Source organism: Perca flavescens, chromosome 6, assembly GCF_004354835.1.
Source record: "Perca flavescens isolate YP-PL-M2 chromosome 6, PFLA_1.0, whole genome shotgun sequence".
NCBI classification, from domain to species: domain Eukaryota; kingdom Metazoa; phylum Chordata; class Actinopteri; order Perciformes; family Percidae; genus Perca; species Perca flavescens.
Genome location: NC_041336.1, coordinates 5320810 through 5338069, shown reverse-complemented (window position 1 = coordinate 5338069; position 17260 = coordinate 5320810). Strand labels below are relative to the sequence as shown.

Sequence of the window (17260 nt, the reverse complement as noted above, 5' to 3'; positions counted from 1 at the left end):
CTTCTAAAATAACACGTTCACGACATTTTAGTCATACTATACTATGACTTTTTTAAATTTTTGACATCTATGACTTTTTTGCCTTTTTTCCACATATTATACCATGACTTTTTAGGACTCTTTTTAACATACTATACTACAACGTTTCTATGACTTTTTTTATATATACAATGGTATGACTTTTTTTTTACTTTTTTAGAAAGAACTATACTATGACTTTTTTGACATACTATACAGACTTTTTAGAAATAGTATTCTATGACTTTTTTTCCACATATTATACTATGACTTTTAACATTTAATAACTTCTAAAATAAAAGAAAAAAATCACTTTATTATGTGTGAGAATGTGTAGATAAAACCCTGTAACAAGCTACTGGAGCACAAATGTTTGGAGCAATACATGAAAAAAGCTTTCAGGATAAAAAGGCTGAAACAGTGTCCGGATGTATAAATCACACAAAGAGTAGAAGTGGAATGGACAAACGGCTGAAACGGACGACTCACGGGCGTAGTAGGCGTAAGCGTCTTTTCCCGAGTCGGTCAAAGATCGGAAGCTGGACAAGCCGTAGTCTGTGATCTTCAGGACGAAGCGGTTGTCCACCACACAGTTGGACGACTTGAGTTTACCGTGAGACACGATGACGCTGTTGTGGAGGAACACCATGCCCTGCAGTCAGAGAGAAGGAGAGAACTGTATATACACATGTTATCAGGTACAGACAGTGTTATTCAGAGATATTATATGAATGTTAACAGAGTAGAAGAGTGTGAGAACAAGGTGTGGAAGATAAAACACAAATAAAGAAATGTACCTTGACGATGTCATTGATGAGGGAATATTTGAACATCCAGTCCAGAGTGATGCTGTCGTTCTCCAAGATGTCCTGAAGTCACAAAATACAGACTGTTAGACAAGAGAGACAGACGGACAGACAGACAGACGGATGGACGGACAGACAGACAGACAGGTGTACCTGCAGACTTCCTCTGGGACAGTACTCTGTGATGATGCAGGTGTTGGGAGGGTCGATGCACGCTCCAATGAACCTGGTCAGATGTTCGTTCTGAACGTCTCGCATCTACACAAAGTATACAAACTATATAAATATACATAGATATATCTTCCTTTTTGCTGCAGATCTACACTCACTTTACTTTGTTCTGAATCTGAGAACCATGAGACACTCACATGTTTGAGTTCAAACAGGACCTTCCTGTTCAGCTCGATGCGTTTCCTGTTGGTATATTTGATGGCGGCAATGTTTCCCTGAAAGAACAGAGAGAGAGAGAGAGAGAGGGAGACAGAGACACAGAGAGAGACAGAGACAGAAAGAAAGAGAGAGCGAGAGAGAGACAGAGACACAGAGAGACACAGAGAGAGACAGAGAGAGAGACAGAGAGAGAGATCACTGGGCTGCCAAACACTAAATTTAAAATCTTTAACTGTAATCCAAATTAAAATCTTGATTCTAATCCAAACTAAAGTAAAACTACAAACCCAAATCCTGAAGAAGGGATGTGATAGAAACATTTTCATATAACCGGCTTCAGTTCCCCGGCGTATAGGGCTGTCTTACACCCAGGGCAAAGCGCTGAAAATATTCTAAATGCTACATCCTACACTTAAACTGATTTAGATGTTTTCAGGTGTCTAAAATGTGTTTAGCTGCTGCTCCCGTCCACAGCAGGACATTGGTTAGCTTCCGTGTCGGTACTCCTGCCTGCTTCTCCAAACTGGGGGCGTGCCGACCACCATCTACTGTAGCTGACAACACTGACTATTGAGAAGTAGCTCATACAACCACCCTTCAAAACATCTGGGTAAATATATGTTTCAGTGACATTTTAGGTGGATAAACAAATGAGCGTTTGTGCATCCAGCCCTCTGAGATGTAAAGTGCATCACTTCCTTTGTCACAGGAGCTTTTAGGCGTTGTGTGTGTTTTGAACAGCTGAATGAATGAAAGCTGGATGTAGTCAGACAGAGCAGAGCGGAGAGAAGAGACAGTCTGTAGTTAGACTCTCTCAGGAATTACTATCAGCAGACAACAGAAAAGCAACAAACGTACCTTGTAGTATCCAGTCTTTGCAAAAACCTGCATGTTTCCATCTCCAGTCATCAGGGAGCCGTAGTTTGAGCCTCTCTGGAGACAGACACAGGGTCAGAGAGAGAAAGAGAGAGTGTGTGTGTGTGTGTGTGTGTGTGTGTGTGTGTGTGTAGTCAAGAGTGCTTTGACTGCTTCATATTACAAAGAACAAAAGACACAAGAATGAAACAAGTCAGGGCTAGACGAAATCTGCGGACGCAGAATTTCGCAGAATTTTGTCCAGATTTTCAGCAGCATTTAAATAAAACAAAACATAAACTGAGAATGTTAACACTTCTCCAGACCAGGCAGACAAAATCTCTGTTAAATTCTGTCGATTTTCTCCACTGAAAACTGTAAAGCAATCGGCAGACAAACGCGCGTGTGTCAGATAGTGTGTGAGATTGTGTATGCGTGCGTGCGTGTGTGTGAGAGAGAGGGTGTGTGAGATTGTGTGTGTGTGTGTGCACGTGCGTGTGATTGAGAGTGTATGTGTGTGTGCGTGTACCTGTTTTACTATATTCATGGGGTCCAAAAACCGGGGAATACAGTATACTTGTGGGGTCTGCACAGCCTTGTGGGGACCAAAATGCTGGACCCCACAAGGTTAAAGGGCTGTTTGAGGGTTAAGACTTGGTTTTAGGATTAGGGTTAGAATTAGGTTATGGTTAGGGTGAGGGTAAGGGTTAAGGTTAGGCATTTAGTTGTGATGGTTAAGGTTAGGGTAAGGGGTTAGGGAATGCATTATGTCAATGACGGATCCCCACAAAGATAGTGAAACAGACGTGTGTGTGTGTGTGTGTGTGTGTGTGTGTGTGTGTGTGTGTGTGTGTGTGTGTGTGTGTGTGTGTCTGTGTGTGTGTGTGTGTGTGTGTGTGTGTGTGTGTCTAATCCCAATTAGCTTCAGCATAAGCTAAAAGCTATTCTTCCTGGGGTCCTACAATCTATCATGTGACAATACAATTTACAACATCACACTACACACCATAAGCACAAAGACATTACTTCACATTACACAACATTTGAAAATACAAATCATATTTTACAGTTAACGCAATCAATCAATCACACACAAAACATAAATAAATAAATAAAAATTACACTACTCCGAAAAGATTTATTTAAAAAAATAAGATATAACCAAAAGCCCTATAACAGAATCTCTCCAAATTGATATTAAATATTGAAATCTCCATGAAGGTAATATTTCTTAAGTGATTTTTTAAAACCATACTGAGTGTTTTGTTGTTTGATAATATACGTTGAATTGATTTGGTTTTTTCACTTAGGTAAAATAAAACCACCTCCTACTGCATGCCTCATTGGATAAGTACGTGTAGTATGTGTATCAGTACTAAAATATAGTTTTGTATAAAAAGTAAAAAGTGTTTTGCTTGTTGTAACATTATGTAAAAAAAACATTAGAGAATACATAAATCTATTTTTAACTTTAAACCATGAGAGGCTTTCATTTTATCAACATTTGATCTAAACCCACATGAGAGAGCCACACGTGCCGCTTTATTCTGAATCACTTTATATTAATTGTTGAAGTGCTGGACCAATCACAGAGCAGTAATCAAGGTGTGAAAAAAACAAAGCATAAAGTACTTGTTTAACGGTCTGTGGTGTAAAGTGTTTTGCACACCTTTTAATAACAGACAAATTGTTGCCCATTTTAGCTACCAGTTTCTGAACATGTCTATCCCAACACAATCTATTATCAATTATCACTCCAAAAGTTAAACCTCTTCTCTTTGCTCCACAGAATTTTGCTCTATGCTGAGTTCAAGTTTCGGTTTGGAACATAAAGAAAAATGAGTTCCAACCACTAAACAGGTAGATACATTGAGAAGAGATTTGTTACTCCTTATCCAGTCCACCACTGACTGTAGCTCTCTCTGTAGTTTTATATTTAATCACCAATATCAGTTCCTGCTAAATATATAGTGGAATCATCAGCAAACATTGTAATGCTTGCTTTATCTAAAACAGATGGAAGATCATTGGTAAAGATTGTGTAGAGGAGCGGCCCAGGACAACTTCCTTGAGGCACACCATGTTCCACAACCCTTACCTTTGAAAAGCTTCCATTAAAGTAAACTAATTGTCTTCTATCTGTCAAATAACTTTTCATCCATAATAATGCGGTTCGTGAAAAACCATAATATTCCAGTTTTTTTAACAGTAAGTCATGGTCAATTATATCAAATGCTGTAGTGAAATCAAGCATTACAAAACCTATTATTTTCCTCTCCTCCATATCCTTGAACCAGTCATCAACCATCTGAGTCAGGGCAGTAGCTGTTGAGTGTTTTCCTCTATATGCTTGCTGAAAATGTGTAATTAAATAATTATTTATTATACGTGTGTGCATGTGTGTGTGTGTGTGTGTGTGTGTGTGTGTGTGTGTGTGTGTGCGTGTGTGCTGACCAGTGACAGTGTGATCCTGCTGCCGCTGCGCAGCACCTTGTCCATGTTGCTCATCTGGATGTCGCACCAGGAAATCCTCCAGAGCTGAGCCACCAGCTCCTTCTCCAACTTCATCTTCCTGCAGAGAGAGAGAGAGAAGGAGAGAGAGAGAGAGAGAGAGAGAGAGAGAGAGACCAACTCTGAATATGAATGACCAAATTTAAGTTACATTTCTCTATATCTGTATCATTGTCTCTGTGTCCCAACCGTCAGCGGCAGACCACCAAGAGTCAGGGTCTCGCCGAGGTTTCTGCATGTTTGAAGTTGAAGTTTTTCCTCTCCACTGTCGCACCAAATGCTTGCTCTTGAATGTGGACTAGACCTACAAACACTGCTGATATAGTTTAATGGGAACAGACAGCAGCAGCTCTCACCTGTAGATGAAGATGGCGATGGTGAGAGTCATCATGAAGATGAAGAAGATAACGATGGAAACCATCTGATGGATGGTGACCGTCTCTGTCAGAGAGAAAGAGAGAAACAATTTAATAACCTCGGCACCCATATTCTGTTCAGAGAAACAACTGAATTTAATACACTGATAATACAACATAAATGTTACAAACCATGAATGAATATTGAATCATTAAAGCTGTAGTGCGCGACTATTTTATCTAAATGAACGTCGGTTACATTCAAGCCATTGCGAAGTGAGTTGAAACAAAGCTAATTAAGCACATCGGCTCCAAAATAAACTCTCTCGGTATTTCTCAGTGTGACTATGTTTACAAAATGGTGTGGTCCACGCAGCAGCTTGAGTGATGCGTTTTACATCACCGCTGAGAATAGAAACAGCAGTGCTCAGCTTTGGAGACTAAGAGGACTCCTTCAACAGGTGAAGGCATGGCTGAGAATCCGGAAAAGCGCCCAAGAAATGTTTCAGTCAGTGATTGTACTGCTAAGAAAAGACCTCCACGTTCAGCAGAAGGACTAAAATCCCAAAAAGAAAGTGACCGAAGGACCGACTGTATCTCTGTTGCATAAAAATTAAAACCCCTGTTTTTTTAATCCTCTGTCTGATGGCATGGATCACTCAGAAAACACGTCTATCTCATTACTGTGCACGAGCGCTCCCCCATCCTCCTTGGTTTGGCGAGATAAACGCTACTAGCAAATGCACGGAGGAGGGGTGGGGGTAGTGCGTGATCACTAAAACACAGACAGTGTTGTTGTCATTACTTTTCCTCATGGGGGAGACAGAAACTACGCACTCTAACTTTAAAAGGCATAGGAAAGGTCCGAATTCACAGACAACAACTGAACTGAAAAGGTACAAAACTGAACAACAATGTTCGACTGAAGTAAACTGGTTCTAGTTTTGTCCACTGACTTGTGAGGCAGACGGGGTTTTCGTTTTTGAAGCCGCAGACGGGAACATCGCGAGGACGAACTCCACCCAGCCACTGCAGTGTTGTTCCAGGGATGGCAGTTAGCTGCTCCTCTGAACTGTTGTACACCAAAACTATCTGCAACAAAACAGAACGAAAAAATACAGGTTTTAGAATTCGACTTTATGCAGATGACCCTCTTCTTTGCTTTTATAATAATTTCTCATGCTGAGCTCAGTTTACTGGGAAGTATTCATGTCTGTTGCATCTATCAGTGTTTCAGGGGTGGAAGAAGTTTTCAGATATTGTACTTGAAGGTATAATATGTAATATTCCCGCATTGAAATGTCTAAAAATTACTAGATCCATGTTCTATATTTAGTTGTGTTGTGTACTTATATAAATACTAAACATGCACTTGCATTCAAACATATCAGATTCAAATTCTATTCAAACATTATTTCAGCTAGCTGTTATACATGAAGGAAGAGACGGAACGGCAGGAGAAAATGAATAAACGTAGGTGATGGTAAACAAAACGTCACACACTGACAACAATTAGCATCTACGTTACGTCAACAACTACAGGAAAATAAATGTTAAAGTTTATGCTACACCCTTCCACCAAGTTTTAAAGAAAACTAGGCCAGTAGTTTTTCCATGATCCCAAAACATAACCTCGTCTGATGTGCTAACAATTTTAATCTACTGTATATGTTATTGTTCACCTGGTAGGCGCTGGTGTTGTTGTCAATGTATTTAAACATAATTTCTGTTAGCTGGTATATGTGAAGGAAGAGACGGAAACATTGGTGATGGTAAACAAAACGTTACGCATCGAAAGATATTAACGCTACGTTACATCAACAGCTACAGAAAATTAATGTTAAATCTTAAACATGAAAGATTACTTATAAATTACTTTTATTATAACTCAACAAAATGTCATGACATTTCCAAATCTTTCAAGGATTTTACTAATTCCATGACTTTTCCAGGTTTCCCCTAACCACTGGAACCGAGGGTACCACTGCCAAAGGCAATGCCCCATCTCCTAATGTCAACAGAAGGGAACATGGACGTAAATTTCATCTAACAGTTGGGAAAGCCAATAAACATCTCGCTTTGTTTCTTCATTAACTTAATAAAAAAAAAAGTTTGACATTTTTTTTTGTTTGTTAAAATAATGTTTTGATTTTTTAAATTGACGACAGCGGCCGGCAGTGAGTAGTTTGCTTGTTAGATCAATTAAGCCTCTTAAATCAACACTTACAGTAAGATCCATGACTATAAAACGCTTTAGGCATATCAAAATTAAATTATTAAACGTTTTTTTAGCAGAAAAATTTAGTTTATTTAATGAATTAAAACATAAAACATAAAGGAGGAGCTAATGCAGGCCCGATACCCGGCTCGTGTGTGAACTTTGCTTTACCCTGAGCTAGATAATAATAGGGTTGCACGATATTAACAAAATGTGATATTGCGATATCGATATTAATTTCGATATTTTTAAACATACGTAAAATTACAAAAGTTATGGCAAAACGCATCAAAATAGATTTCATAACAAGTAAAACAAGTTTTCTTACAACACAAGGTTTATTTCAACTGAAGGTCATATTGGACTGGTCCAACATTAATATATAAATAAGGACCATGTCTACAGAACAGGACACGTTTGACTGGTTGGACAGTATAAAATTTACAGTACAGGCCAAAAGTTTGGACACACTTTCTCATTCAATGCGTTTCTTTTTTATTTTTATGACTATTTACATTGTAGATTCTCACTGAAGGCATCAAAACTATGAATGAACACTTATGGAATTATGTACTTAACAAAAAAGTGTGAAATAACTGAAAACATGTCTTATATTTTCGATTCTTTAAAGTAGCCACCCTTTGCTTTTTTTATTAATAAGGGAAATAATTCCACTAATTAACCCTGACAAGGCACACCTGTGAAGTGAAAACCATTTCAGGTGACTACCTCATGAAGCTCATTGAGAGAACACCAAGGGTTTGCAGAGTTATCAAAAAAGCAAAGGGTGGCTACTTTGAAGAATCTAAAATATAAGACATGTTTTCAGTTATTTCACACTTTTTTGTTAAGTACATAATTCCATATGTGTTCATTCATAGTTTTGATGCCTTCAGTGAGAATCTACAATGTAAATAGTCATGAAAATAAAGAAACGCATTGAATGAGAAGGTGTGTCCAAACTTTTGGCCTGTCCTGTATAAATAAAGAGAACAGAACACAACTTTTTTTTCGCTTCTTTGATTGATTCCGTTTTGTTGTCTCTATCCGCAGAGCAGGAACCTGCTGAAAATCAGTTTTACACTGAGTCAGGCCCGATTGTCTTTAATCTTTTCCTGTTTAATAAATAAAAAAAATGAAAATAAAAATGAAAATGAAATCCATTTCTTCACTTACACTGTCACTTTCTTGTGGTACATGTGGTACGCTCCATAGGGTTTGTCACGTAGTGGACCCGTGCGCTGACGTGCACTAACATGTGCACGTGGCCAATGAAACATGATCATTATAGCGTTTCAAGCGGGCTCTAAATCGAACACAACAAAGCTACACAGCCAACGGATGGGACGCAGCGCTCCACAAAATAAAACAAATATTGCAACCCCTTTTGATATAATATTGCGCAACCTGATATTGCGATAACGATATTGACTCGATATATCACGCACCCCTACAAGATAATAATAATTTATGTATAATTATATAAATATTGCAATTGAGTAACGTTATAGCATATTGCACATGTTCCTCATATCGTGCAGCCCTAATATACAGAATATGTTATTGTTCACCTGGAAGGCGCTTGTTTTATTGTCGATCATGTCCCACAAAGCAAAGTCCGTCTCTCTGTCTCCATTCTCGTCCAGGTGCACCTGTCCCGTTACACCTGAGGAACACAAATGAACAAACAGAGTCACACATTGCAGATATGTGATATATATATTTGTTTTATTAAATCATAATTTAAATGTTTTTATATTAGCTGAGCTGCTCCACAATCTTTCCAAATATCCCCTGGTGACCCTCTGAGGCAGTGGTTCTCAAACTTTTATCAATAATGTACCCCCTTTAAACTGTTCATTCAGCTGCGACGTATGTGTCTAAACCACAACATTGTACTGAAAAATATGCTACATGCTATATATATATATATATATATATATATATATATATACAGTACAGGCCAAAAGTTTGCAAACACTTTCTCATTCAATGTGTTTCCTTTTTATTTTTATGAATATTTACATTGTAAATGTAAATTGATTCTCACTGAAGGCATCAAAACTATGAATGAACACATATGGAATTATGTACTTAACAAAAAAGTGTGAAATAACTGAAAACATGTCTTATATTTTAGATTCTTCAAAGTAGCCACCCTTTGATTTTTTTATTAATAAGGGAAAAACTTCCACTAATTAACCCTGACAAAGCTCACCTGTGAAGGTAAAACCATTTCAGGTGACTACCTCATGAAGCTCATTGAGAGAACACCAAGGGTTTGCAGAGTTATCAAAAAAAGCAAAGGGTGGCTACTTTGACGAATCTAAAATATAAGACATGTTTTCAGTTATTTCACACTTTTTTGTTAAGTACATAATTCCATATGTGTTCATTCATAGTTTTGATGCCTTCAGTGAGAATCTACAATGTAAATAGTCATGAAAATAAAAAGGAAACACATTGAATGAGAAGGTGTGTCCAAACTTTTGGCCTCTACTGTGTATATATATATATGCTACAGTTTACAATCACTAAATCCAGTCATTATTTTTGTGTAACATTATTTTAGGAATTATGCATGACTGATATTTTGTAAATGTTTGTAAAAATCTCATGTACCCATGCAGTACTACAAAGTACCACTGGTGGTACTAAGGGTTGTTTTAATTTTTTATATTTTGGTGGTGTTTTTCTCTCTCGTTTCACCAGACAAGAGGATCTGTGTATGAGACACACGCTGGAAATACAGAGTGGCAGTTTGTCTTCTTAAAATATGAGTTTCACATTTGACAGAGAACTAATAAATGCGCAACACCCGACTGAGTCTGTGTGGCATCATACTGTGCATGGGATTGAAGCAATAATAAGAGAGAGAGAGAGATGCAGACAGAAAGATAGAGAGAGACAGATAGAGAGAGATAGAGAGAGAGAGATAGAGAGAGGGGGAGAGAGAGACAGACAGAGAGAGAGACAGACAGACAGACAGAGACAGACAGAGAGAGAGAGAGAGAGAGAGAGACAGACAGACAGACAGAGAGACAGATAGAGCAATAGAGAGACAGAGACAGAGAGAGAGGGGGGGGGGGGGGGGGAGAGGGGAGAGAGAAAGAGAGAGAGACAGAGAGAGACAAGAGAGAGAGAGACACAGAGAGAAAGAGAGAGAGAGACAGAGAGAAAGAGAAAGAGAGAGGGTTGGGAGAGGTGAGGAGAGAGAAAGAGAGAGAGCGACACACAGAGAAAGAGAGAGAGAGAGACAGAGAGAGAGAGAAGTAGTAATAAATGTCCAAATCAATTCAGGAGCAGCTTTCATTAAAATAAACAATATTAACAGATTAACAAGGCAAAACAGACTGGAATGAACACACACACACACACACACACACACACACACACACACACACACACACACACACACACACACACACACACACACAAATATAAATTAGGAGATTCATTTTGAGAAAACATTGTGTTCTGTCTGCAGCTGTGAAGGTAATAAAACCTGAAGTGATGTGAGACAGACGCAGCTGTAAAGTCACTAGTCTGGACTGGAAGTTCCCAGACCTGCGGTATGGCAATTTATTTATATAGCACAGTTCATACACTATAGAGCAATAAAAAAAGGGCTTTACACACCAAAAACAGATTACACTTAAACAACAATAAAATATACAGTGGCACAATAACCGTAAAAACACGAGTGAAATTACAAGATCACATATAAAAGATGAACTAAATGACGAACACGGTTGTACAGGTTTAAAAATCCCCTGAAGACAGGAATGTTTCAACCCTCGTGTTGTCTTTCTGTCTTCCTGTAAATCTAATTTAAATGTCATTATACCTAATTTTTCGAGTTAAAAAAGCAGAAATTATGATGACTAATAGTTCGGATCAGTAGACTGGGTAAACCCTGCAGCTCAGGCTGGAAACCTGTACGTCTATCTATCCTGCTTCCGTTACAAATTTGCGAGAACCAATCACAAACTGGCTTATCCACCTGGCGCGCTATTGGCGGGTTTAACACAACGACGACAGAGAAGCGACCGAGCAGCTTCTTGTTTACATTCAACATGGCGGCCACCTGAAGCGCAGCAACCCGTTGATGGCGCTGTCGCTGCTACATCACCTGGCTCGTTGGTCTGATTGGTTGAAGGACTATCCAATCAGGTACAGCGTAATTTAAACTATGCCCAACTTGTGCAGGAAAAAACACCAAGGGGGTAAGCGAGCCTCCGCAAAGCGTACCTCTTATGGCGCCATTTTGATGCTAACAAGCCATCACCCGCCGTTAGCATCCCATTGACTGCCATTCATTTTGGCGCCACTTTGACATCGAATAAAGACTCTCTTATTGGTGTGGTCCATTATATATAATGTCTATGGAAAATACAGAGCAGACTCCCCAGACTAATGTTCAATCTCAAAAGATTGAGCTTGGTCTGGTGATAGCCAGACTACCAGCTCAGAGGATGTTGAGTGAATCACTGGTTGGTTTATGTCAAAGTTTAGTCAGGATACGGTTTTAAAAACATTTAAAAGCATTTTTCAAATGCTATGAAATTGAATAAAACACTCAAAATTCAGAAAAACATGATTATGCGAGCGCATAATTCAATGCATAATCAGCCAAAGCCAAATCATCTGCAGCCCAGCGTCTGAAGAGCTGAGGGGCATTCGCAGTTCTAGTTTCGTGCTAATTCATTCTTCTTCTTCACTAAATCAGACGGAAATATTGTATTTTTTACTTCATTACATTTATCTGACCATTTAAGTTACTCTACTAAATAAGATTTGCACAAAAAAACGATTGAAGTGTTTATAAAATCAGATTTTTTTATTTTTTATAAATTAAACTCACAAACAAACAGTTTGTACCATATACTGTAACCAACCATTTAGTGTTGCCATCTCTGGAGTACATTTAAACGTGTGTACGTGCTTGGTATTTTTTGTGTGTGTGGTATTTGTACACAGACAACAGAAGATGAATCAGTTGAAGCTGTTCTCTTTGTTTTTTTCTCTGCGTGTAGGGCAATGAATGTTCACAGTCTGAAGACAGTTCTGGTTTAGATGATTTAAAAACATTTTCAAAACTTTACTCGCTATATCTGAAATTAGAGGGAAGAAACAGGAAGAGAAATCTCTCATTGTGGGTCGGAAAAATACAAATAGCTGTGAGAGGTTAATCTCAGCCAATCAACAGTTAGGCATTTGCGTATGTGTGTGTGTGTGTGTGTGTGTGTGTGTGTGTGTGTGTGTGCGTGTCTGTGTGTGTGTGTGTGTGTGTGTGTGTGCGCGTGCATGCGTGCGGGTGTGTGTGTTTGGTAAGGGGTGGGTGGCTATTAAGTCCCAGACAACTCATCTCCATAGAAACACGGCAGTAAGGGATCAGGAGAGAGCAGGCAGTGATTGGTCGGAAGGAGGACACACATGAAGAGGTAAGAGCTGAAAGAAAATGTCACGGCACAGTTATTACAATCGAAAAACGATAATAAACACAGATTGAATTCACAGTTTATTGGCCGGTTTTGTTCTGATGACATGTGAAACGGTGATGTCAGGAGGGGGCGGGGTCAAAGGGTCTTTATGTCACAAGATGACATTTCACAGGCAGTTATTATTGGACGAGGGGCGCGCCCCTGCCACTGCAATATCACAGTTATTGAAGTCATAAATATATATTCTTGATCAAACACACAGACACACACACACACACACACACACACACAACCATGGGATGCTGTTATCAATGACCTGTGTGAGTTTTATGTCCTGGTAAGTGACACATTGCTTTCAAGGATTCAGGGTGTGTGTCTGTTTGTGTGTGTGTGTGTGTGTGTGTGTGTGTGTGTGTGTGTGTGTGTGTGTGTGTGTATATGTGTGAGAACGGTTGACTTCTGCTTTTACCAATGAACAAAGGCTACATTATGAAGGTACATATTGTGCAAAAGGTGAGAGCTGGTAGAACACAATGTGTGAACTTGTATGTTAAAATTTGCACTTGTAGAAAATCTTCACACACCTGTGATCTGAATTTGAAGTCACGCAAAGAACAAAAAACACATGAGCTTGTAAAAAAATCTGAAATTTGTTCATAAACCACAATAAACCACAGCACGCACTAATAAGACAACACGTGCAAATAAACCACAGCACGCAACAATAAGACAACACATGCAAATAGCCCACACCACAACGGAAGTGTATCCAGGGGACACTTTTAAGTGATGCACACGTGCCTCAACCATTGGCTTTCCGGTACATAGACAGACCAACAACAGGACAATTTTAACAATTATCGGCATTTTATTCATCACTAAATTCACTTCTGAATACGTTTTAGGCGAGAAATGAACGTTTTAGATTTCGAAAATAGGCAGTCTTGCGCAAATCGTTGCCGAATCGACAATTTGTTTCAAAGTTTTCGTAATTGAGTAGCTCCATAAAGTGATGCGCCAGCCAGTTAGCGCCTGCCGGGGCCGTATTAGTGAGAAATAAATTGTTAAAATTGTCCTGTTGTTGGTCGAGTGTGCATCACTTAAAAGTGTCCCTGGAAACACTTCCGTTGTGGTGTGGTTTAGTTGCACGTGTTGTCTTATTGTTGCGTGCTGTAGTTTATTTGCACGTGTTGTCTTATTGTTGCGTGCTGTAGTTTATTTGCACGTGTTTTATTGTTGCGTGCTGTAGTTTATTTGCACGTGTTGTCTTATTGTTGCGTGCTGTGGCCTCTCAGGGCCACCATAAAAAACACAAACTGGAGCGTTCAGGATCTGAGGTTTTGGCTCACAGGGATGTCATTTGCCATTTTACTATGGTTTTATGGCATATTTTTTGTTTTTCTGGGTTAAAAGTTTTTTTTCCCCAAGTTTTTTGTCACTTTTCCAGATGTTTTTGTCCGTTCTTTTGGTAACTTTTCGAGATCATTTTTTTTCACTTTTTTCAACGTTCTTTTATAATTTTTTTCTCTCCAAATGTTATAACATTGAATAAAACACCCACATTCAATATAAGTAGTGAACTGATCATTTATTTTACTTTTGACATTTTGGTTGAAAGAAAACCAAATTTTCTACTATAGAAACGTTTTGAAAGGACAACAGGAGGATTAAAGGTCCCCTTTAAGGACGTAAACAAATGCCATCATTTGTCTCTCGGGGGACAAGTCTCGGCAGTCAGCGCTGCAGCTGATGAATACTATGAAAAGCCGTATAGGCGATAATTCATTCTCGGTCTCACATACAACACCATAACCTCACATATATACTATTATACGCTCACATATATACGTGTAAGAGAGTATGCCAGTTTATGTGCATGAATATAATGTGTATATGTGATATGGTGTTGTATGTGAGACCAAGTATGAATTATCACCTATACGGCCTCTCATATATTACATAGGTCCCATAGGTCGGTTGTAATATTTCCGATCCATCAAACCATGTGAGAAGTGGCTGTCCATTAGTTAATGGAGCGCAAACAGCTGGGCGAGCTGTAATCTGATCTCGCTCTCTCTCCGAATCGCGGTGCCTCCTTCCACTCAGGTCCCATTTGTCACGATATTATCTCTGACGAAATCTTATTACGCTGCCTCGCTGTCTTTCTCCCTCTGTCATGCCTTCTCCTTCTCTTTCCTTCTCCCTACTCATATATAATTTTAATAACTTTTTTCGCTCACAGTGGCTCATCATGCTCTATTAAGTGTTAATAGTTCAACATGCATGGATGAGGATTTGCTTTTGTGTGGAGGCAGCAGTAACAGGAGGAGACAGAGGAAAAAGTAGCGAAGGTAACAGAAAGCTAGAATGATGATTTCCCTTAAAGACAGAAAATGCGACTTTGAGTTAAAATAAGAAAAATAAACAGCAAGAACAAGAAGAGACACTCATTCAGATTGGTAGGATTGCTGTGGACGAAGTACACACAGAGATACACTGGTGAGAGCCAATGAGGTTTAACCATGTATCAGCTAATTTAAATAGCTCACGTTACTGTACTGTGTCAACAGTTAACTACATTTAGTGCAAATGTTCCACCAGAACAAGTTCCTCCCTGAGACTATTTAGCAGAGCCACCAAGATCGTGATTGGTTTAAAGAAACCGTTTATTTCTCCTATCCCAGAATGCATCTGTGGTGTAGCCAGACCCTTTACTCCACATCTCTGTGGAGATAGAGCTTGCAATGCGAGACTTTTTAATGCAGCTAATTAGACAGTCCTTCCAGAAAAATGCGAGTTTTTTTGTGATTGTTGTGGGCAAAAATCCTTGATTATGCGGCACGTTTTCTTAAAAAATGCGATGGAATATGCGGGATATTTATGCAATTTTATGGGATGAAATTGCGGGAACTTGCAAAAACTGCAGTTTGATGAAAAAGAGAAAAACTGCTTGTGCGATGATGTTCACGTCACTTCATAACGTCACTTCATACCGTCACTTCATAACGTTCCCATGGCAACAGGGGAAAATGGCTGCTCTCGTGTGAGTAAATGCAACATTTTTCAACTTTCTGCTAAGATATATTATGGGACTTTTTTGCAACGAAAATGCGCGATTATGAAATCATGCAAGACCCGCATAATTTGCGCGGAAATCGGCAATTTATGCGGCGAAAGTGCGGCCTATTTGAAAAAAATTATTATGCGTTGAATTATGCGATTCGATAATCCCGTTTTTCTGGAGGGACTGGTTAGAATCAGGTATTCACCATAACCCCCCTTTAGTCCCATATAATCGTGTCTTTCAAGAACAAAGTGAGTCCTGGAAAGCAGGCAGTCTGACAGTTAGAGAGCCGTTGTTTCAGTACCTGTTGACTGACCTGCTGCATCTGTTTAATTGCATTTACAGATCTGGTTTTAGGGGGCCTGTTTTGGTCTTGAAAGCAGAAACCTGTTGCCTAGTAACAGGTATCACCTCATCCTGGGCGTTATTCTGCTTGTAAATCAAAGATTAGAAAAGGCTGACAGATCTCATTATGAGAGTCTGCGCTCATTCACGGCACAGCGCCAGGTCAGACTAGGCTGGAATAATCTACGGCAGCCAGGAGGAGACGTCAAGTACAGACACTCAACAACAGTCAACCGTCAGCCGCCCCTTTCTGTCAGTACAGACAAAATCTAATCATTTCGGAAGCCGCAGCTCCTCTCGGGGAGCGACTGAAATGGACAAGGGGTGGGAGGTTTTAGGGCTGCACGATATTAGGGAACTATCTAATTGCGATTATTTTGGCTGATATTGCGACTGCGACATGATTCACAATATTGGACGGAATGGTCATTTTGTATCATTATTCTCATTTTCATAAAAAAAAAAAAAATATATATATATATATATATATATATATATATATATATATACAGTACAGGCCAAAAGTTTGGACACACCTTCTCATTCAATGTGTTTCCTTTTTATTTTCATGACTATTTACATTGTAGATTCTCACTGAAGGCATCAAAACTATGAATGAACACATATGGAATTATGTACTTAACAAAAAGTGTGAAATAACTGAAAACATGTCTTATATTTTAGATTCTTCAAAGTAGGCACCCTTTGCTTTTTTTTAAATAAGGGAAATAATTCCACTAATTAACCCTGACAAAGCACACCTGTGAAGGTAAAACCATTTCAGGTGACTACCTCATGAAGCTCATTGAGAGAACACCAAGGGTTTGCAGAGTTATCAAAAAGCAAAGGGTGGCTACTTTGAAGAATTTTATATATATATATATATATATATATATATATATATATATATATATATATATATATATATATATATATACACACATCTATATATATATATATTTATATAAAATGATTGAAGATTGATTTTTTGCAAGAATCTGTACCAAACAAAGATTTTTTCGTAAGTCTGTAGGATACAATTTGTAGAGATGTCTCAGCAGCGCTGAATGGTTTGACCCATATTTTGCCTTTAAAGCTAGGTGGACGGTCCGCCTACAAGTTGTCTCATTGGAACGACAGCTGCAGCTAAAAGTTACATAGCTTTGCTATAACAAATACAGTGACCCCCCGAAATCATATTGCGATTTTGATAAAATTGCAATTATTTGTGCAGCCCTAGTAGGTTTAGATTC

The 17260-nt window shown here is 38.8% G+C and overlaps 1 protein-coding gene across 2 annotated transcripts in view; it reads right to left on the bottom strand.

Moving 5' to 3' along the window:
• LOC114557964 (atrial natriuretic peptide receptor 1) overlaps positions 1 to 17260 on the bottom strand; it is a 124663-nt gene that overhangs the window by 25603 nt on the left and 81800 nt on the right. For both annotated transcript variants that reach the window (XM_028581734.1, XM_028581735.1), the window contains 9 exons: positions 8726 to 8820; positions 5893 to 6028; positions 4937 to 5021; positions 4524 to 4641; positions 2073 to 2147; positions 1193 to 1270; positions 978 to 1082; positions 816 to 887; positions 508 to 670 (listed from right to left, as the gene is read on the bottom strand). In XM_028581734.1, coding sequence (XP_028437535.1) covers positions 508 to 670; positions 816 to 887; positions 978 to 1082; positions 1193 to 1270; positions 2073 to 2147; positions 4524 to 4641; positions 4937 to 5021; positions 5893 to 6028; positions 8726 to 8820 — 927 coding nt within the window. The remainder of the gene's footprint in view (positions 1 to 507; positions 671 to 815; positions 888 to 977; positions 1083 to 1192; positions 1271 to 2072; positions 2148 to 4523; positions 4642 to 4936; positions 5022 to 5892; positions 6029 to 8725; positions 8821 to 17260) is intronic.